Source organism: Pochonia chlamydosporia, chromosome 6, assembly GCF_001653235.2.
Source record: "Pochonia chlamydosporia 170 chromosome 6, whole genome shotgun sequence".
Taxonomy (NCBI): Eukaryota; Fungi; Ascomycota; class Sordariomycetes; order Hypocreales; family Clavicipitaceae; genus Pochonia; species Pochonia chlamydosporia.
Window position 1 is genome coordinate 833,390 of NC_035795.1, and position 21,680 is coordinate 855,069.

General features: G+C 49.4%; 6 protein-coding genes across 6 annotated transcripts; 2 read left to right on the forward strand and 4 right to left on the reverse strand.

Annotated features, from left to right (window-relative positions):
- Positions 1-240: 240 nt before the first annotated feature.
- VFPPC_09856 (NAP family protein) lies at positions 241-1,419 on the reverse strand (the record flags this gene model as incomplete). Its single annotated transcript, XM_018288324.1, has 3 exons — positions 241-359; positions 412-1,137; positions 1,332-1,419. 3 exons carry the CDS (start codon positions 1,417-1,419, stop codon positions 241-243), a joined length of 933 nt encoding a protein of 310 aa, XP_018141037.1.
- Positions 1,420-5,543: 4,124 nt separating this feature from the next.
- Positions 5,544-7,010, reverse strand: VFPPC_09859 (hypothetical protein; the record flags this gene model as incomplete). The annotated part of the gene is made up of 5 exons (XM_018288326.1): positions 5,544-5,877; positions 5,922-6,133; positions 6,202-6,540; positions 6,616-6,938; positions 6,995-7,010. 5 exons carry the CDS (start codon positions 7,008-7,010, stop codon positions 5,544-5,546), a joined length of 1,224 nt encoding a protein of 407 aa, XP_018141035.1.
- A 3,606-nt stretch (positions 7,011-10,616) lies between these two features.
- VFPPC_16478 (hypothetical protein) lies at positions 10,617-12,255 on the forward strand (the record flags this gene model as incomplete). Its single annotated transcript, XM_018294231.1, has 2 exons — positions 10,617-11,151; positions 11,204-12,255. The coding sequence occupies 2 exons, from the start codon at positions 10,617-10,619 to the stop codon at positions 12,253-12,255; spliced, it is 1,587 nt and encodes a 528-aa protein (XP_018141034.1).
- Positions 12,256-13,373: 1,118 nt separating this feature from the next.
- VFPPC_09861 (copper homeostasis protein cutC) lies at positions 13,374-14,192 on the forward strand (the record flags this gene model as incomplete). Its single annotated transcript, XM_018288327.1, has 1 exon — positions 13,374-14,192. The coding sequence occupies one exon, from the start codon at positions 13,374-13,376 to the stop codon at positions 14,190-14,192; it is 819 nt and encodes a 272-aa protein (XP_018141033.1).
- Positions 14,193-14,738: 546 nt separating this feature from the next.
- On the reverse strand, positions 14,739-16,962 carry VFPPC_14677 (extracellular phytase; the record flags this gene model as incomplete). Its single annotated transcript, XM_018292445.1, has 5 exons — positions 14,739-15,240; positions 15,296-15,969; positions 16,028-16,106; positions 16,161-16,345; positions 16,420-16,962. The coding sequence occupies 5 exons, from the start codon at positions 16,960-16,962 to the stop codon at positions 14,739-14,741; spliced, it is 1,983 nt and encodes a 660-aa protein (XP_018141032.1).
- A 2,964-nt stretch (positions 16,963-19,926) lies between these two features.
- Positions 19,927-21,346, reverse strand: VFPPC_09862 (tRNA-guanine transglycosylase family protein; the record flags this gene model as incomplete). The annotated part of the gene is made up of 2 exons (XM_018288328.1): positions 19,927-21,050; positions 21,106-21,346. The coding sequence occupies 2 exons, from the start codon at positions 21,344-21,346 to the stop codon at positions 19,927-19,929; spliced, it is 1,365 nt and encodes a 454-aa protein (XP_018141031.1).
- Positions 21,347-21,680: the final 334 nt, after the last annotated feature.

Sequence of the window (21,680 nt, forward strand, 5' to 3'; positions counted from 1 at the left end):
ACATCAATAGCAGCAGTGCAGTCACATTCCCAACCACAAGAGTAACAGATAAAGACAAAGAAATCATTCGCGTGCTCAGCCTATGAGCGGGTAATACGTTTCTATCTCAACGTCAAAACATTCGTCGTATAGCAAGGAAATCATTTTAGCCAGGATAACACCACTTTCCAACCATTTAGGCGGGTGCATTCCTCCCCATTTTGAACACCATTATTCCAAACGTGGCATCAAGCAAGAAATCTAAGCCTTGCGCTTCTTGCTAGGGTTCTCCTCAGCACCCTCGCCCATCTCCTCATCCTCATCCTCGTCGTCGTCCTCAAAGTCCATGTCGCTGAGGGCAGCGAGCTCCTCACCTTCCTCTGAGACATTGTTAGCCATGAGCTGATCATTGTAGACATAAGGTATACGTACGGAAGTAGCGGATGGCACCGGGCCAGAGGTCCTCAGCAATGGCGAGGGCGACATCATCACCGTTGGGGAAGATCTCGTACTCGTACTCGCCATCGTCCTCCTCCTCATCCTCGTCCATCTTCTCCTCTTCGACTTCCTTGCCCTCCTTGCGAGCCGTGCGCTTATCGTTCTCGACCTTCTCAGCCTCTCGGCTCTCCTCCTCGGAGATGAAGCGGCCGCGGAAGCCGAAGAAGTTGAAGAAGCTGATGTCGTCGAGGCTCTTGTTCTCGAGCTTCTCGAGCAGCTTCTTCTTGTTCTCGGTCTCCTGGCCAACCTTGCCGGCCTTGTCGTCCTCGAAGACCTTCTTGGCGAGGGTGAGCAGACCGTTGGTCAGGTCCTTGTCTGCTTTCCAGTTGATCTCAACGGGCTCGGAGACATAGCCGGACCAGCCGTCCTTGGCGTAGCGCCACCAGAACTTCTTCTCAATGGTCTTGTCCTCGAAGTACTCGTTCTCAGAGAACTCAAACTTGATTGAGACGCTGCGGGGGCTGCCGCTGGGGAGCTCAAAGCGCTCAACAGAGACGTTCTTGAGGCCGGCGACAATGACGGCAGCATCGGTGGGCTGGATGTACTCGTCAATCTCAGGAGGGGCGTGCTCGAAGACGAGAGGCCAGAAGTTGGGGATCTGAGAGATGATCTTCTCACGCTTGGCGTAGAGGTCACGGGTCATCTTGTCCTGCTGGCGCACTGAGAAAAGTCAGCGACATGTACAAGCACGGTTTAAATGGCGTGCGAACGTGGGCAATCAAGTGAGCGCAGCAAGGCGCAAACGAAACCCGTCAAACGAGGTTTCTTTTTGCCTTTCAATTGACAATGCAGCTTTTGCCAATCTACGACTAGTGATCCTGGCCATGAGTTTGACGAGTGAGAATTTTACTTACAGATCTCAAGATCGACCTGCTCGAAGTCATCCTCGATGTCGTCGAGCTGCTCGTAGTAGACGGGGATATCAATGTTTTCAGCAGACATTTTGCCGGTTTTAGATGTGAATTCGAGTAAGAAGGAAGAGGGGTGGTGGTTTGAGAGGGGGAGAAGGATGTGGGAAGAATGCAGAGCAAAAAAATCACTTGTTGGTGGTGACGGATCACTTATAAGGGTCTGGTCTGTCTGGTCTGGTGCGAATGTTTGATTACTAGTTTCCAAGGTTCACCACCACGGACCAGACAGACTGGAGCTAAGCCTAGTGTCCGCGGGCGTCCAGCCAACGAGAGGTACCTGAAAATTTTTGAGCTGCAGTCCTGTACAGAAGTTTGACGAAGAAAAAAAAATAAACGGTGAAGGAACTGGAGCTTCCTTAGGCCGGGGTGGCGTGTGGCAGAATGCAAACTTGCAGCGAGTGGCAGCTCGCAGCAACCAAAATTCATCCACAACCTTTTCTGGCTTGCACCAAGGAAATTTCTTTGCTTCCAGTCTCCAGTCCGCTCCCAATGGTGGGGTTGATGTCATTGGATCCGCAGTATCCTTGCAGAGCTAGGCAAAAGAGGGTCGTTGTAGTGTTGAGACGTGATGCTTGCTCTCTTTTGCGGGAGAACAGATGGACAAGAGTCGCCAATTTGATGGCGTCAAGTTGGGTCTTTGAACGGATGCCGTTCTCCACTGCGGCAAAGCTGTATTGCACATTTCTCGGACATTCTTTGTTTTGATTCCGGGTTGCTAGAACAGCTTTGGCCTGCCTGGCAACAGCCGCAGATGGTGGGGATCAAGTTGATGCCATTTCATTGTTCTGTTTCTTTGGATGGCGACACATTGCAAAGTCAAGAATTATTGTGTAAAGAAAGAAAATCACAACCCTAACGACGCTTCAGCACTGGCACCATTTTGAATTCGGCGGATGCGCCTTCCTGCACATGAAAATTTCTCAGACACTGCTTTCCAGATGAGGAAGCTTTGGCGGGGTTGTCGACTTTTTTTTCTGCCAAAAGTCAGGGTCCACGGGCGGGGTACTTTGGAAAGGTGTGTGCAATTCGCACGGTAAGGTTTTCGCCGGGTGGTAGAATTTGATAGGTCGTTTGTGCACAGCACAGTTTTGATGGATCGCAAACACAGTATGCAGGACTTCCAAGGTGACTTGTGGATGGAGCCTCAGAAGTTTGCTTCCATGGGTGTGAACTTCCATTCAGCCAGCTTTCAACGACGGACTGCAATAATATTATCCGATCTCCTTACTGCATTAAAATAAATGAACTGCATGAAAGCCAATCTCCGGCTGGCGACCCTGCATTACTCCCTGGAGGCCCTGGACCACAACAGTGCCTCCACAGGCTAGGATCCTCACTCGCGAGATCCAGCTGACTGGCCGTGACGACATCCAGCGATTGACTGGGTACAGATGGAGTATCTGTAGCCGATCCGAGCCATTGATTGCGTCAATCGAAATAGCTGGAAGTCAGTAGTCTTTCTAGAACTTGTTTGCCGTAACTTGTCTCTCTTTGTTTGCTGAGCTTGATCTAGGCAGCTTGGCGTCGTGGCTACGGAACCATGGTGAGCCATCAATCTCACCGTCTTTTGATCTTCAAGTGTCGAGTATCCCATTGCAGTTATCCAGAACTACGATTATAGTTGCGGCGCTACATCCTGGCCGGATGTTTAGTACACATTGGCGCCTCATGAGAACAGACCTCTGGCCAACGCGACAGTATCATGAGCCAAGCCATTGAATATACCAATAGCGCTGGTAGAAATTGAATCTAGTATCCATCACAACTTAGATGGCTGTCTCGGGCTGTGGCAAGTCAATTACCCAGATATTAAGCTGACAGTGGTTAGTTGTGTACAGTAGTCTGGTTGGGTAACAGTACGGTACTGTAACCAAAGAGAGTAAAACAAAGCATGCATGGAGCATAATTTGATTCGCCTTGTGGCGTCGAAAAGCCGCGTAATTTCCACAACTGTGCAAACTTACCAGTATTCTTCTTTATTTGAAGCGCCGATGAGCAAGCAACTCAAGTTGACAACCACATCCGATGTACCCAGGCGGCGCAGGCTTCCGGATCTAAATTCAACCACTAGTCCAACCTCAACATAGACATGCCACCATAATGATAACACGTAAATTACCTGAGTAGAGCTAGTAGTAAACCCTGGCAATAGTCAAAGGGATGAAATTGAACAAGATTGTTATAAGCAAGCTTGGATTGATCACCAAAGTGCCCTGACGATATGACCTCCATCTGCGACTTGATCCCGCACCTCACAGTGTACTGAAACTCCGACAAGGAAACTGTCTGGATTGTGTACGGCTAAACGCCAGGAGTCCAGCTCCCCTGCTGCTTCATTCATTTGGAATGTGAGCTGGTGCAACCACAGTGTCCTATTCTTCCCCCAAAAGACAAAGAAGAGAAGGCTTCCAGTAAAGTTTTCACCTCCCCTCACTTCATGTTTTTCAATGTAATTTGCTTCCATAAAGCCCTTGTCCATGCTTCTTGCGTCCAACACCAGGTCAGGGATGGAAGAGATGGCGCATCTGCCAAACCCGCCATGTTGAACTGAGAGTGCAGTGTGCCCATGATCCTATCTTGGCACCTCCTAATCCATTTACGCAAATATACTTCAATCGAATCCATCCACATTTTCAAGCACGAACTGCATCTCTCACCGGGAACCTCGATCTCTCACACTTTTCCACCATCCAGGTTCCCCCCCAGCGCCATGCCATCAACAGTTGAGGCAAAGTCAACAACAACCCAGTCCGAAGGTCCAGAAAGCTGAACTTTTATCTGGGACATGCTCCATATTCAGCGCATTTAAAATGCGATGCCCATTCTAAGACATTGCGCCCGAAAGCAATGTGTACCTCTCGTAATGCCGTAAACTTCTCCATAATCTCACGGCCTTTGCGGAAAAAAGACCATAGAATGCAACACCAGACATGAAGCAAGGTACCGTAAACCGTATTCGACGAATTTGGTCCTAGTAACAATAAAGTGCTTCCAACTTATCAAGGTCCAGGCAGGTCGTATCGTTCTGGAAGTTAACCCAGACGTACCGGGGATTGCATTCGCCGGGCCAGACAGTAGCGAGGGCCTTCTGGTAGGAGGCATGGCGTCGAGATTCCTGGCAGGCATGCATGACGGCCGGGGGCGGTGGTAGTTGATAATGAAGGGACTGGGCACACGTATACGGGATACCCAGTTGGTATGATACTTGCATTCGTATCGGCAGCGGGCGGAGGCGAACGATGCGTGGGAACGTGGCCATGGCCCAGATCTGGCTGCGAAGCTCTGGGGGAAGTCGTGGGAAGGGATGAAAAGTGGTTGCCATGGTCGTATTATCGTCAAGTTGTTGAAGGATTAAATCGAAGAGTCAGAGAGTCCGCTGGTAGAAACTCTGGTGAGATTGTTTGTGTCGTTTGCACAAAAAGTGGTAAATCTGCGGAGGAATAGAAGGAGTTGATTCAGATATCACGTACCTGGTTGGGAAATTGTTGGAGTTGGAGTTGGATATAGAATGATCAGTTTGTAGGAAGTCATAGCTTTATATAAGGACTAACTTGGCTGAGTCTAAACAAATGAAACGTACAATACAATAAAACACAATATACAATAGACCAGATGACCCTCACAGCCCATTGTAAGCCGATCATGAGCAGATGGACGTGCAAACAAACGGGACGTGTGCGGCGCCAGGGACACGATTGAAGTCTTTGAGACCGCCTCTCTTCTTCCATCTTGTCAACTTCCAACTTCAGGACTTTCGGCTTAGGGCTATTCCATTGCGCACCGCACTACTCCGGAGTTGGTGGCTATATATGGATTTGGCCGTTGACTGTGCTAATTCGAGGGCAACTGAGTTGCTAGTGATGGAAACCCTGGATTCTTGTTAAGTCTAGTCTAGTTGCCTGGGAAGTAATTTGGGCCTCTAATTGATAACCGATAGCCGTTGCTAATCAGCTGTTGCAGTCGCTAGTTACTAACGCCCTTTGACGTCTGGTGGACCCGAGCTTCCTAGGTCTTGTACGAAAAGCTTGTCTCACAATTATGTCACCTTCTGGGCATCGGATGAGGATCAAGGTGCCTTTATTCTATCAAACTTTGACGACAAATGGAATTGCATGGAATAGCTGAGCGCACAAACGAGCCAGCACGACAGGCCTCTTACGAAATGTCAGCTGCGCGTCGTTTTGTCCCTGCATGTTTTCCCTCCAGCCCAACGGACATGGGAGCCTCGAAAACTGTATCAAAGAAACCACCCGTATGTATAACTGGAAGATCGGTATCTTCATGCTTAGTGGTCCAGCCAGGGCGCGTTGAGCTCTGAGAGAGGAGTTTCAGGAGTGAATCAATGTTGTCAGCATTTGTGTCTCGGCTGGAGGAGATGTTTATGACATCAGTGCCTTGATTCCCGCTTGGCAGCCCACTAGCTGCATCGAAGGGCTCATCTTCTTTCAAACTGAGAAGTTCCGTGTAGGTGTAGTGGTTAAGCGTTGGTCTGTTGGTCAGCTTTGTCGCCTGGCTTAGGTAAGGTCACCTCACAAATTGAACTGTCCAGAGAATCCGCCAACTTGCTCAAAAGAAATCATGATTGCGGCCTTGGGTTCTTTCGACTGCTCAATCAGTTTGTCAAACAGTCTTCCGTTGTTGTGTCGCTGGCCGCAACAACGAACGGCAAACCTCCACCGGAATTGTTCTATTGATTGAAGCGCTGCTTCGGCGCTGGTGTGCAGGCGGTTCAGAAATACGGTCTTCTGTACATGTTAGCCAATTTCTTCTGTGGTGTAAGAATGAGAGGACGTTAGGATCATTTGAGACAGACCAAGTTGTGTAAATTCATTGCGTCCCATCTTATCGCCCGTGATTTCTTGATCGAGTAGTAGACAACCAAAAGAGCATAGGAGATGGCCAACGGGTCGTGTCGTTCGTTGGGTGAAAACTGAAGAGACGCAATAACTTTCTGATAAAGATTTTGCATCAGGGCCTCCACTCGGTAGACGATTGAGTACATGAGCTCCAAAATCAGGTTTTTGAGCGCAATTGGCCGCTTCCCAAGTCTGCCATGGTGGGCGGAGTCGCAATATATTTCGTTCGAGTTCCAGTTGAACAGAATGCTGAGCCAATAGGCGCATTCCCATGCTTGAGCTACTATTTGTTGTTGCTATGATGTATTTAGCTTCATTACCCGGTGGAATATTGAACGCATTGATCAGTCCCCCCCACTTTGTTTGCTTACATCTGGAGGGAGCAATGAGGAGATTAAAGACTGAGGAGATCTGTTGGCAATGAAGCTGCACATTTGGGAACTGTTGAGTGCAGGCACAACGAGGCTCTCTCCCGCCTCCTTCTTGGCTGTTGAAGTGGTTTTAAGGCGGCGGATGCCAATAGGAGTACCGGACGTTGAGTAGGGTGTATAAAAGGATCGTGCGTCATCCAGAATACACACCATGGATCCTTGATTGTATTCTTCGAAGAGGTCTTCTAGTGTTCTCCCAGGCTCCGTGAATGACAATTCATCAAGTTGCCGACGCAGGTGGACGAGAAGGTCATGGGTTTGTGCTATATGCTCAGTTACTCGTGCGATCTGTACGCCTATACAGGGTAGAAGTACGTACATATATGGAAAATCATGATGCGAGGGAGGGATAGAATACCACTCGAAAGATTTTTTGGCACGACACGCATGTGGTTGTGTAGGCATCTCCGACAAATTGAACCAAGCGATCCCGAGCACTGCTGCCAGTTAGGTCCATGATCACATATAAAAGTTGAATGTAGAGACAGACTGATTTCTTGGCCAGACGACATTCATGACAACTGTATGCTGGTTTGCTTTTAAACGACTGTACGTCTTGCATTAACCAGATATTTCTCGAGTCGGATTTAGAGGCCATTTTTAGATGGGCCGTATCCTCAGCCAACGTAGAGGAGGGTGTACATGTAAGCAACTGAGCATCTTGCGATTGATGGGCTGGCGCTGTAATATCTGTCCATGAGCTTCTTGCAGGGTCAAGGTCGTTGCCTTGTTCAGCATACATGTAAGGTGCATGTGGTGGCAACATGACAGCTGTGGCGTCTGGAGGCACTAAGTTGGAGACTGCTTGGTCCATGAATGCGTTGATGTCTGAATCCATGCCTATGTTCGGGACAAAACCGACCGGGACCTCTGACTGTCCTGATTTCAGCCCCCAATCGCAATCATAATGTGGGAGGTTTCTGCACTGAGTTTCCCCCTCCCGCTTAAAATGGCCGACATGGAGCTGTGACCCAGCAGAATGGCACTCAAGTGGTGGCAGGCAATTGGCAATGCTGGTATCAAATCCATAAATGTTGCATGTGCCTGAGAATGCCGTGTCAATTTCAGCTCTGGAATTGCCGGGGAATGGGATATAGTGCGCATCGGCTGGTTGAGAAACAGCGTGGATATTTGTAGGTTCATACTCAAAATGCTGGAGAAGAGTATGTATATATTAATAAATGAGCAGAGACTTGACTGCACCTTGCACGAGGTCTGGTTGGCTTTGGCGTAGAGCCGCACACTGTAGATACTAGACAGGAGTCAGGAGAAATTGGAACTAACCTCTAAATTGCCGACATCACCCATCATTTGGGAAACTGCATCATCTTCTGAACCTGCAACGATAGGTTCTCTGGTGTCTTCAGGATTGGAAATAGGGACAGGGGAGAGAGGAATGATTGGTTGTTCGTGGACAACTGGCGGTTGGACGGACAAGGTCTCTATGCTTCTATGTTCTGGCCAATAGACCGTGGTGTCCATGTCCTCTATGTCATCAAAGTTGTAGGCAGGAAGTCCCCTAGAGGCGGGGCAGTCATCGTCAAACAAGCCAAACAACAAGGCGTCCAGGTGTTCTTCGAATGGGCAGGACCGACCCGGACCTTGACCTGACTTGGGTTCGGAAGGTTCCATGTCATGCTGGCCCAGTTGAGTGAGCAAGCTCCGCTCCATCACAGTGCCAGTGGTGATGGGCTGAATGTTGAATGTTATCAATTGATAAATGTTAACACTTGATGAATCGACTCTGCAAATACATTGATAGGCAAGGGCTAGTAGGAGGGCTCGTTCAAAATATTTATGTCACCCCTTCCCGGCAGTCTAAAAGAGCCTCAAAAAAAATTCGTTTTGATTCTGTTCGATCCGCCTATTCTGTGCGACATCAAAGCAAGGCTGAGCCAGTACACTTTCAGTCTGGCACTTTGAGCACCAAGTACCTGCATGGCCACCGCATTTCAATGTTTCACCGACGGCACAGGTCACAGGAACCATTGGCCCAATGGATGCAGATGCATTCAGTTCCCGCCGTTCGCGCTGGCCGCCGACGCTAAGAGTCGGGGAACGGGCGGCATCAGCGCCAAGACCAACTGCCCCAGCCTCATTTGACAAGCCGGCTGTCTGGCTGATGGCTGATGGCTGATGGCTGATGGCTGATGGCTGATGGCTGATGGCTGATGGCTGATGGATCCCGCATCCACGTTTGATAGCCATTTGAGACACAGTTGACCCCGATGCAGTGGTGCGTTGACCAGACTGAAAATTGAATCCATGTCAACTTGACTGGACCAACAGCCAGAAAGCCGCCTGCCAAGCACGCGAGACGGCTGAGGCACCGACCCACGATATCCGACTAGTGCAAGATTTTCAAGTGTTTAGATCAAAGCATAAAATATAGAGAAAAGAGGTGGTATACCAAAATTTGTAAGAAGTTGACATGAATTTTATATCATCTCTCTCTCATTTGTATATAGAATCATGTTTACCCCTGCTTGCAATGTGCTATGCTATTAAAGGCGCCATAATTTCCCTAGATTGGCTTAGCTGCTAAGTAACAATTAGAATAAAATCTCTAAATCCTGCAAATGGACACAGCCGTTCTAAAGGTACCTACCTGCATAGGTACCTACTGGTGAAATACACACGAAAAAAGCACATCGTACCTCAAACTACCTGTTGAAATTGTCGCCAGTTTGTGCATCTGGGCCGAAGCGTGGGAAATGGACTCGATCAGATTGCTCCATGGAAGCTTATTATGGCTCTGTCATATCAACTTTGCCGCCGCTGCGGTCCCACTTACTCTGCAATCATACTCGATGCTTGTTTACGCAATCAATCGACTGCCTGATTCGTATATTGAGCAGCTCAACCACATAAGCGCCTAAATACAATCTCAGGTCTGAAGACATTGGTAGAGTTTAACTGACCTCGTACTAGACACTTTGCGTGGTGTTCTGCACCGCAACCCGGACACCTCATGTGAAGGAGTCTGCCAGGGTAGTCCAAGTTACTTGAGTATATTCCGCTGACAACATATCCTGCCACTTTACTACCACATAGTAACCTTCAACGGCCATACTGCTACCTACACAGGCCCCTTCACGCTGCCGTCCATCAAACAGCCGTCTCTTAGACCCCATGGGCCTTTAATACCAAGACTTTAACCTAGACTGCAATTTTCTGCTGCTGGTCCCGTGCCACCCGGAAAGGAACGTCAATTACCTTTTCTGAAGGCTTACTGTATCACAAATAGTCCAAGGGAGCGATAGTCCAAGGGAGCCACAGCGCAAGAGAGAGCAATCTTGGCATGTACGAACGGGAGAGCAAAACCTGGGACACAGTTTCTTTCAATCCCGGTGGCCATTACGGTCTAAAAGACCTTGATGTAATCACACTTGTGTCTATTCGCAACATCTCAAAAAAAATGCACTTCTCACATCGTTCACAGAAGGGGACCCGTTGTCAGGGCACCCTTGGGCTTGAAAGCTTTCCCGTGTAACAAGCACTGAGAAATGGTTGTGCGGTGATCTTCAAGCTTGAAAATTTTGCAGGAGCAATCCTAAGTTTAGTCGTGTGTACGGACGGAAAAGTTTCGTTGTTTCTGATAGTAGTTAATCTCTGGTGGAGAGATTGGCATTCTCTTACCAACGTAAAATCTGCATCTCTGACATTCGTCTGTCTCTCACCAATTACGACATGTGTTCAAACAAGCTCTCCTACTTGAATATAGTCAGTAATGTTAATAGATGCCGTATGAACGTTCTTGACACGTGGGCACATTCACACGGCGTATTCACTCAGCACATTCACTCGGTACATTTGCACAGACATTCACAGATCTATGGTTTCATTCTATAAAAACGACACTATTCCCCCGTTATGTTTGTCGTCTTTTCCCTCAATCACAATACAAAAATTTGTTCCTTCATTTCCTCCTTCTACAAACCATGTCTCCGACCACTCGACACAAGTCCCAAAACAGGTCCACACGCATACAAGAGAAACTTGATGAGGCTCTCGAACAGTTCCGCAGCTGGGTACCTGCGTGTGGTCTTTCTGAAGAGGTCAGAATTAAGAAGATATGGGATCGACTACGAGCCTTGCATTACCAAGCCAAGCGGAAAGACCACAATATGGAAGCTTTCCCGTACTGGATGCTCCGCCGATTGCCTGAGAGAACCATCATACTAGCAGCTAATGAGGCATTCAAAATGGATCTCTCAAGAATCAGGGTATTGCAAACCAAACTGCCACTTCGTTTCGAAGTGCCTGAGTGGCACTTTGTTCTATTTTTTGGTGATCTATCACAGCCAGATATCAAGGTCATAAGGGCCATTAGGGTGGCTCGCCCTAAACTTTCGTTCCTTGGCCTCTGGCATGAGGTCCAGGCGCATCGGCAGAGGCGCCTGAAACGGAAAATACCCTTAAAAGGGAAGCGTTTGCATCCGTGGCAGTTTGCATTGGGAGATTTCAAAGCCTGCTGTTAGTTGAACCTTGAAATATTGCCAGCTGTTTGTGAGCTAACACCTTACAGTAAAATCAAACATTAGTCAATCGGTGAGCGGCTCTGATCATGATGAGAGTGGCTCTGGGGAAGAGAATGACTCCGAGGGGGGAAATTGTCACGAGATAGAGATGGACGATTCCGACCACGACAATAACAGCGATGATGGCAGTTTTCGCTATGAAGATGATTCCGGGAGCGAAAGTCGTCACGAGACGGACGGCTCCGATAGCGACGATGACGGCGGTGGTGACGGCGGTGGTGACGGCCTTGGTAATGGAGCACGAGACGAGCTTGATGGAGAGGATACTCCGGAAAGCGCTGTTCTCAACACTTCGGAATTAGTCGTCGGCTATGGCGAAGGCAGCCTGCCGGTAGAGAGCGAGGGGGCTGCTCTTGCGGAAACGGAAGTTGACACGCGGTCTCACACAATCGTCTGCCGGCCTCGTCGAACTCCCTCTGTCACTATATCAAATCACTCAGACATAGAGGATGAGGCCCTGTCACCGAGCGGGCAAGTGGGCTTAGGTTCTGGGGAGGTGTTGGCGTCCGAGTCAGCCAGAACCTCGGGACACCCTCAGTTAGGCGAGTCGGGTGTTTCCAGCCCCTGGCTGAGTTCGCACTCACGACTTAGCAAACACATCAGTTCCTTCAATGACCAGTACTCCTCGGCAAAACAATATTTTCAGTTGAAGAAAAAGGAACTTCAAGACGCCAAGATCGCATTCGAGGCTGACCAAGTAACACTCCAGTCATCCTGGCAGCGGCTTCAGACTGCTCGAGAGTCAGTCAAGTTGGTAGACAGGGACGCTGAGTCGAAAATGAAGAACCTCTCTAGGGAGTTACGCCGTGAGGTCCTCGCCACCTACACAGAAGGGGAAGCCGACTTCATCAGCCTGCTAAACAGCGGTGCCATAGATCCAGAGGTAGAAGAGCATATTCGACAGGACTTCAATCGCATGGGTCAGTTGATGGATAAAACGAGCCGGCGCAAAAGACGAGGCAATGGGTCTGCTGAGGTGCTGGATGATGCCAAAAAGAGGGTGAAGGTTGAAGAGGTTGTGGTTGAGGTTGATGTTTGATCTGACTGCCTGATTGGCGTTCAATGTTTTTGAATTCCTGAGGCAAGAGGCATTTTTGCTTACCTAGTACATACCTAGGCAGGTAGCCAATTTGATTCAACCACTGACTGCTGTTGGTTAATTGTTAGCATAACCACTTTTGTCTCCAGCACGATATCCTGCTAGGCCCCAGTAAATACATCAAGCTGCAACTGCAGATTACTTCTCTATCCCCTCTTGTGAGGTCTGGTGCTAAGCATCGCAACATTGAATTCGGACGGACACCTGATGTGAAGCAGCCTGTAAGTGTCAAGTGCTGCCAGACATTGTGCTCCTTCCTGCATCGGGCTCAAGTCTCACCAGCGGGAAGGAGCGAACGAATTAAGCTCGTCTGGTGTCACCGCATTCTAATTTCTTCATTCAATGTTCCTAAACTCTGTTCCGTACAGAATTAAGCATCAAGCATCAATCTTGACAACACCATTTCAAAGACAGTGCATTTGGATCTCTGCATTTCCCCCCTGGTTCTTTTATGCCGCCAGCACCAAGAAAGTGGCCTGTGCATTCAACCGAGCTCAGCCTTTACAATACCAGCACACGCAATTATGTGAGTTTGACAAAAACACAATCTCTCACATTTAGATCACTTTAAAGTGCCTTTCCCAAAAAGTGGTCTTATTTCGCAATGCCAAGACCATTGAGTTCGATCAAACGCCCCACCAGACCATCCAACTCTATCCACCTCGGACCTCCGCAAATCCTCACTACAAGCCCAGAGCTTCTTCAACTCTCGCACCAAAGAAAGCCACTCCGATGCCCGGATCCGTTTGGCCCGATGCCTCCGAACTACATTGACGTCGTGAGAACATCACAGCTTCTGTACTAGCTACGTCAAAAATTTTCTTCATTACAAATACTGCTCTTCATTGCTCTTTTGACTTACCCAATGCATTAATCCCGCTTACTGGGCCTCGACCAATCTCTTCTGGCCCCATGACCAGTCATGATAAGAACGAAATTCACAACGTCGCTTGAATAAAACCCAACCCTAACTTCCATCACGTCTTTCATCCCTCCTCCGTCCTCGCACCCTCCGATTCGGACTAGTCTCACACACCATCAAGCCCAACTTCAACACTATGAGACCACCGCAGTATACCAAGATGCCCCTCGAGGTGGCCGTCTTCTCAGGCGAGTCCCTCTTAAAGGCACAGAGCCAAGGAGCGGACCGTGTCGAGTTGAATGCCCCCGGATCGTATGATCTTGGAGGCACAACACCTCCAGTCTCGGAACTTGCCAAAGTCTCAGCAGAAGTTAAGATACCTGTTCGAGTCATGATTCGCCCTCGAGGTGCACCATGGGACAGATCCCCCGACTTCATCTACACCGAGAAAGAAGTTGCCGAAATGGTCCGCTCGATTCAGGAATTCAAGGCTACGGGCCTTATGAACCCGTTTCGTGGCGATGGCTTCGTCTTCGGCCTCCTGCAGCCCACAGACGCCGTAGACCCGACCACGGGTGAACCGGAAGTTGTAAAGATTGACGAGCAATCTTGTCTCAAACTTCTCGAGGCTGCCAAGCCCTTTGGCTGCGTATTTCATCGAGCTTTTGACCCCATCGCTGCTACTAAGCGTATTAGCGAAGGTGTCCAAACGCTCATAAACCTAGGATTCGAGGGTCTTCTCACGGCAGGAGGCCGCGGCAACTGCAAGGACAACATTGATCGGATCGACCACGAATGCCACAAACAGGCTGGAAGAATTCAATTTGTCATAGGCGGTGGGCTTAGAGCGGTCAACATCCATAACGTGGCAACCCAGTTTAGCACCTACGAGAAAGGGAGCGTTTGGCTTCACACCGCAGCTCTGAGTCCTCGGCCAGACTACCCTCGGGAGGAGATTGACTCTAACGAACTCATAAAAATGCTAGCCAACTTGGATTCGGTCTCGGTGCGCTAGAGGGGTACTAAGATACCTCCTGGGTACATGAACGCATCAGGTGCGTCTTCCTCCCTGTCATCACTCCTAAGGACAGCGTTGGACATGGTTACTAACCAAGTCGAGCAGATCGAGCAGCTTCACTTAAGAAGTCGTATTTGAGACACATGAGAAAGTAATACATCAGTGTTCTGCGGGATTACGAAGATAGGGAATTTAAAGCTCGGAGTTTGTGTGGCAATTTGTGCGCGATATGGCGGGTTAAAAGAGAGACCGGTTGGACAAGTTAGTAACAAACGTGAAATTAGACTCTCCTCTCTTTACTATGGAGAAATGAATAGACAGATGAACATTGGGACACATATTACAATCATACCAACATGACTTACACCACGCACTTATTGAAATGTCTTGGCGACTCGTTCACGTATGCCTTGTCGTTGATCAATGTATCTCATTCACCTACTCTACACCATACATGCTATATACTAATCTACAACGTCTCGTCACATCATTAAATCTATTTCTTATCCTCAACCCGCTGTTCCTTTTTTAAATGAAAGAAAGTTACTCCTTCTTCGGCTTGCATTCCTTGTTAGGACGAGCCAAACCCAAACAGGTGGCCATCTTGTAGAAAATGTCCACATTGCTATAAGTACCGCCAAAGGTCTCCTGGCAGGGACCCATAGCAAAGACAGGCACATCAGTAAGAGAGTGTACGCCCTGAGCCTCACTAGTAGGCAGAGTGCCGTTGATGACGATACCGTTGGGGGCGTCCTTGGGGTTCACGACATAGCTGCCGTCGCCGCCCTTGACAGCGGGCTCACGAGGGCCGCTCTTGTGGACTTTGTAGTCCTCACGGCGGTCGGGGGCAGCACCAACACCTCCGGCGATGGCGTAACGGGGCTCCCAGTTGGCGGGGAAGTTGACACCCGTGCCGTACTGGATGTTCTTGCTCTGCTGGGTGTACTGCGAGAGACCGGACTTTTCGTAGACGCCAATGGCGTTGCGCTTGGCACGCTCGTCTTCTTGCTTGCCGAGGTATTCAGTGTCTGCGGATCCATAGACACTAAGAAGATGTAAGTAAGGTGAATGGTTGATTGAACAAGCGGGAGGCAACTTACTCGAATCCGTGGCCGTGATCGGCAGAAACGACAATGAGGGTCTCGTCGAGAATCCTCAACTGCTTGAGCTTCTTGACGGTCTCGCGGACGGTGTCGTCAAGCTCGAGGAGGTCGCCGAGGGCACGGTCGTAGTCAAGAGCGTGCATCTGCTTGTCAACAGAGGCAGCTTCGGACATTAGGAAGAAACCCTTTTCGCCACCACGCTTGTGCAGGACATCGATGGCCTTGAGGGTCATGTCCTTGAGACCAGGGAGGTCCAGGGCGGGCTCCTTTCCGCCCTTGGGGTCGTTCTTGAAGTTCCTCAGGTTGTCCTTGTAGATGTTACGGTCCAGCCAGACGGGCAAGTTGCTCTGGCAGAAGACACCGAGGGCCTTCTTGCTGGTGTCAATCTTGTCGAGTGAGGTCTTGTTCAAGCTGACAGAGTATCCCTTCTTGGCAAACTCCTCGTAGTAGTCCTTGCCCTTGTAGGTGCCCTTTCCGGCAAAGAACTGCTCGGCACCAGCACCGAAAAAGACGTCAGGGCCACCGTGGTTGGTCCAGCTGTAGTTGGTCATGCCGTTGAGAGCCTGGTCGATCAGAGGGCCGTATTCGGAACGGCGACGGGTGTGACCGCTCAGAGCAATGGGAGTGGCATCAGCCAAAAAGGCAGTAGAAACGGCACCCCAAGCACCTTTCTATACGCAACGAATTAGGATTCATTCGACACGTTCCTTGTTAAATGGTTAAACGTACCGTGATTCGGCGGAAAATCTCAACAATGGTCTCAACCTTGGGGTCATCAAAGGGATCGGGAGAAGAATCAGCATGAACACTGTGTGGCCACGGTCAGCTTGCGGTTTAATGCCCATGACAGTAGCTTACATACCCCATGGCATTGACAGTGCTCTTGTGACCGGAGTACAGGGCAGAGGCAGAGTTGGCAGAGTCGGTGATGTAGCTATCAATCGAGTGGGTCATTTGGTGACCAAGCACAGGGAACTCATCCATTTGCATGCGAGTTTGGTATTTTCCATTGATGCTCTTGTGTCCGAGAAGACGGGCGGCGGTAATCTGGTCGTGTAAGTCCAAGTCATCCTTTTCACGAACCTCGCTCAAATTGACCCGTGGGCCTGGGGTAAACTTACCATGTTAGTGGTCATGCCGTCACCAATGAAGAAAATTACATTCTTGGCCTTGCGCTTCTCGACAATTGGGCGAACAAGCCATTCAGCAGTGGTCTTTTCGCCGCCATAGTACTGCAGAGTAACGGTGTACTTGCCGGGCTCGTTCAAAACGAGCTTGCGGTAAACCTTGGAAGCAACATTGACAACGGAGGGAGTCTTCTTGTCTTCTGCGAAAAGATCCTCGTACCACTTGAAAGTCCACTTCTCCACCTCGGGCTCCTTGATACCAAAGAATTTGGTAATATCCTTGGCTCCCTTGCCCTCCTTGGCAATGGTAACCTTGAACTTCTCATCAGGCTTGCCATCGTGGGCAGCCTCGGAGCCATTGACTGGGGCATGGACTTCGACTCTCAAGTCAAAAAGCTGACCTGGAAGGAAATCACTCTGATCAGGTGGCAAAACACACCCCAGCGTTGGGCAAGTTCCAAGACGCTGGTAGGTCTGGGCTGAGACAGCTGAGAGCGAAGCTGCCAGGACGGCAGCGAGGTTGAGCTTGGCAAGCATAATTGCGTTGGTTCCCGTCGGTATTTCCTAGCGAACGAGAAGCAATTGACCTTTACAGCAAGCTTAACAGGAAAGAAGGAGGAAGGGAAGGGGAGCTAGACAGAGCTCCCGCATTGGGATGCGCCGTGCTTATATGGCCCGTGGAAAATATTATTACAATCGACGCCAGGTGTGCAGCCCGGTGCATGCAAAAGGTCCAATCCATGGGTCGGAAGCTACCGACTGGATAACGTCAACGCAGCCGGATACCACTTCACGGGTTGTCAACCCGCGAACGTCCAACGGGGGTGTACACGCATATTTCGTCGAGTCTGAGCTAACATGGCAGAAAACCCAACACCAACGGCTCCATCTGGTGGATATTGACCCTCCATCTCTTCGCAGAAGCGGGAGAAGCGACAGGAACGATGTCACCATGAACCCTTTATCTTCAGGAACAAGAGCACGTGTGGGCGCCACTCTTGGAGACCACAGGTTTGTGCTACGTCGACAGAACCAGTGCTGGAGCAGCTTGAGGGTGAGAGGTCCAGGATTTGGAAGGCCAGGGTAAGCAGATGGAGACAGGACTTTTAGTCCGGTATTGGGAAGCGGAAAGCGAGTCGTACCTTGTCCAGCATGAGGGCGCGGTCTCTGGCCAGTCTGGAGAAAAGTAGACCAACGGCTTGAGTTGGGAGGCCTGGACCAAGCGTTGAGTTGAAGCCTGGTTGTGTTGGCAGCCACTTTTGATCTGTAAGAATTACCGTCTAGTGCAACGGGACGACTCCACCACTTGCCTTTTGGAGCTACTGTGGCTACCTCTCTTCATAAGCTTATAGCGATTTGAGCACGGCCACGAGGCGTGATCCGCCAGCACGAGCGATCTCAGTCGGCCCCTCGTGCCTTGATCGGTGGCTCTTATTGGCGTTTGTGGAGGACAAGGACCCCCTGTCTTACCAAGGTTCTTTTTAATGTTGTTTTCCAGCAAACGACGCAACATGGGGCAGAAGCTTAGAGCCGCGGAAATTCGATGGGGATGATGAAGAGAAGAGGATCAAATTTCGGGAGAAAAGCCCAGATTTTTTGTTTTGTATGGAATGTTGTTCGACGAATTGGAGGTTCATGCAGACGAGGCTTCGTCGCTGTATGGAAGGTGCAGCCACTGGGTTCCTTCCTCGCCTCTCAGCGGAACCCGCCGAGGAAAAGAAACACTCCCATCTCTTGGCAGATGAATACAAGGAAACTATCTCTCGACCTAGCTGCTGCAAACGTTGAATCTTATCGGCCGCTCAATGGCAATGTCTTCACACGTGGGATGCGTTGCCTGTCAATTCACATTTTACAACTCACCCAACTCTTCCGGCGCCTTCCGTTCTCCGAGTGTGTCCATCATCAGATGATGACCACTGGAACTCCAAGGGTAACATTCCGCTAAGAACCCCATGTGCTTGCGTTCCACTTCCCCGATGAAGGTCTCAGCTTTTTCTCTGCACTATCTCTTTCGAAAATGTCAACTGGGGGTATTAATCTATCCTTGCATCAAATCGCACCCCTCGGAAGCGAGCAGCCTCCAATTAACACCCCAGACTATTAGCTGACGGACTAACATTTCAAAGCGCACGTTTTTCCGTATTGTTCACCGAGTTGCCTGCCTGTCACATATCCACAAGTTGACTTGGTCGAGGCGATGTTGTCCATTTTTCTGGCTTGTGAACCTGGCTCCTCCAGAGTCTGTAGCCCACATCTTGCCTTGCGGCCGGCTCGAATGGCGCCAACGCAGAAGCAATAGCTCGACTAAGGGGTTCATCAACCGAAGAACCACGTGCTGCATATCCGTGACCTTCCCTTGCCAGTCACCGAATTTGCCGATTGATGGTTGTCAAATTTTCACGAATCAGTCCTGGGTGATCGGTTGACTGGCCTATGGCCAGTTGTGGTTTATACTATTGGTAAAGCTACTGTGAGAGGCAGGGGCTTGATTTGTCTTTCACTTACATGGTCGAATCTCTCTGTGGCCCATGACGACCCTCGCCTGCAAAGAGCCCATGTCATGTTGCACGACATTGCAATATTGGTAGGGCCACGTTCAAAATAAAATCTTCCCGTCGTTTAAGTGTGCTTCATGAACTCAATATCCTTTGCTTGCAGTATTTGACAGCACATTCAATCGAGCAGACTCAGTCTTCCAGCGTCGCTCCGTCATATGTCTCGGTGAAGCAATGCATGATATGTCTAAGCCTCAAGTTGACTGCTAATCTGCCACAAAGTTTAGGTGCATCGGCTATGGCCGTAAATGTGTCCGTTTCGGGATCTACAGACCATCGTCATGGATGCCAAGTATCCCCCGAGCCATGGGTGGAGCAGTCAAGTGTCACGTTTCTGGGTTCTACCAAAACCGACGCCTTAATGGCCATATAAGCTGGTGTTTGATGGGCGGGAAAGATGAATTCTTCATCTACTTGCGTCTTTGTTCAGTGTATCAGAAATGAAGTCGTGGTACTCATATTGTTGTTGGCTCTCACCGTGAGTCGGATAATGTGAGTTGCCGTAAGACAACTCTTTGCATTCGCTATACGAATTCGTCCTCTATTATGCTTCTCGATGCCTGGTTGCGGCTGTAGTCGTTTTTGGCCTCAACAATGGCTCCTAATTCTGCACAGTAAAAGACAGTATCGAACTATATTTGGTCTATTCTAATATGGCGGCGGCTTACAATAGTTAGTCAATAGGGAGTGGTTTAATTGCCACTTGAATGCAGGTGTTACCTGCTTGCTGGACTGTAAACTTATGGTACATCACATATGCAACATTCGCAAGCTTCTGGAACCTTGTTAAAATGGTGTAGCAAATCGGGAAATCTTTGTATATGCCGTAGGTCTCAGAATTTAACACTACTGCGTGCCCGAGCAAAGCCAAGTAACTAATCCGTTGAGCCAAACATCCAGTGAATTCACGCTTTTGATCTGTTTATTCTCTTCTCTAGATGGTCTATATGCTCTCTACCTCCATACTCTCTACAGCCTGCCCATTTGGCTTACGGTCCATATCTATCCAAGTAGATTTATTCATCTTCTCCTGCCCGGCCTCGCTCTTAAAATGATATCCACGTGCTCTCGGCCGTTCACCCGTGCCCTCTGGCAACTCAGGCTCATATGCTGCCAAAAACTTCTTTCTCTGTTCTTCAAAGTTATCCAATCCCTTCTTCAATTCTGCTCGAATACCTTGGAAAAATACATCAATGACATGATGATTATGAATCTGCAGCAAATTCCACCCCAACATCTCCTTCGCATTGAGTAGATGCCGCAGATACGCTCTGTGGTGGTGAGTACAGGCGTAGCACTCGCATCCTTCTTGGAGCGGTACCACTGCGACGCTGTGCTCCTCAGACCACATGTTGATGCCCATCGGCTCTGGTGTTTGAAACTCTGGGGCCGGGAAGCTAAATGTGAGTGCTACTCCAGCATCAGAGACGCTATTCACAAATGGGACTGCGCAGATATCCACCCCAAGAGATATTTGGCGTAAAACCTCGTGCGGTGACCTGGGTTGGTCAAAAGAAATCTTCGGCAGTCCGGCGAGGGGTTTGTATGGTTTGAGTTCTGGCAGAATATTGACGTCGTACACGGCCAAGCCTGACAGATCATCGGTGATATCTTCTGCGAGGTGTCTCAGGTAATCCCACTGAATTGGCAATTCGACTGGAAGGACGGGTGCAAAGACAGAAATGCCAAGTTCGTCCAGGTGTTTTCTGCTTTCAAACTGCCGCAGAAAGTCGTCAACCCATTCCTCCGTCCGCTCCACCATTTTGATGAGTTTCTTGGACGCTGGGGTCGTGCTTGTGTGGAGTGAATCTGCCAGCGGAACAACGATATCTGGTTGGAGGCTCGTGACTGCGGCGACATATTGGGATACGTTGACGCTTGCGAAGCCAGTTGAGGTGAAGAGCGTGACGGCTTTTGCGCCGTTCCCCATGGGAGTTACGACGGCGGGACATCTTCTTGCGCCCAAGATGGTGGTTCTGTCTGGTGACAGGGCAGTGAAATTGTGTAAACGGCGGAGTGTGTTGTGCTCAGGGGTATTGTAGATTGGGGGTTCTTTACGCTCGACAACTGCTTGTGTCAACTAAGGTGGTCTTGGGGAAGTTATGAACTTGATTGAACTTACAATCTTCCAGTGCCATGTAGGCTGCGCCTAAGTTTGTATGACGGGTGACATTGTCGGGAGTGAGATGAGGTATGGCGCCTCGAGAAGTGACAGCAGTGTAGTTTGGGGTGTCAATCGTCTTTCTACCTGGTATGGATAGTCGTCCGAGTCGAGCTGCACAACCGTCTGCAACCACGGCGCCAAGGAGTTCGAAGACCTTTCGCGCAGGCATGTCTGAGTCGATGTGGTGAGTTTCACTCATCTTGGCATGGCGGAATTTTAGTATGAGATGCTGGCGCAGATGATGGCTGGTCGGAGGAAGAAATAGCTGATTTAGGCTGCAGATTGACTTGACTGTGATTCTTTAAGGCAAATGAGAAATTGCCAATATAAAAAGTATCGTAGAGGTTTGGGTAGGTCAGGTCTCATGTGAGTCTATTCCCAAATGAATATTGTTTCAATGTGAAAAATGGTGCCCACAGCCAATGAGGACGAACGGTGCCCGCGTGGCGGTGCCGAGATTCATCCGGACCCTGACAGTCGAGAATGTCAGGGACATGGGTGTGTCTGTCCAGTCAACTTCCAGTTGTGAGCGT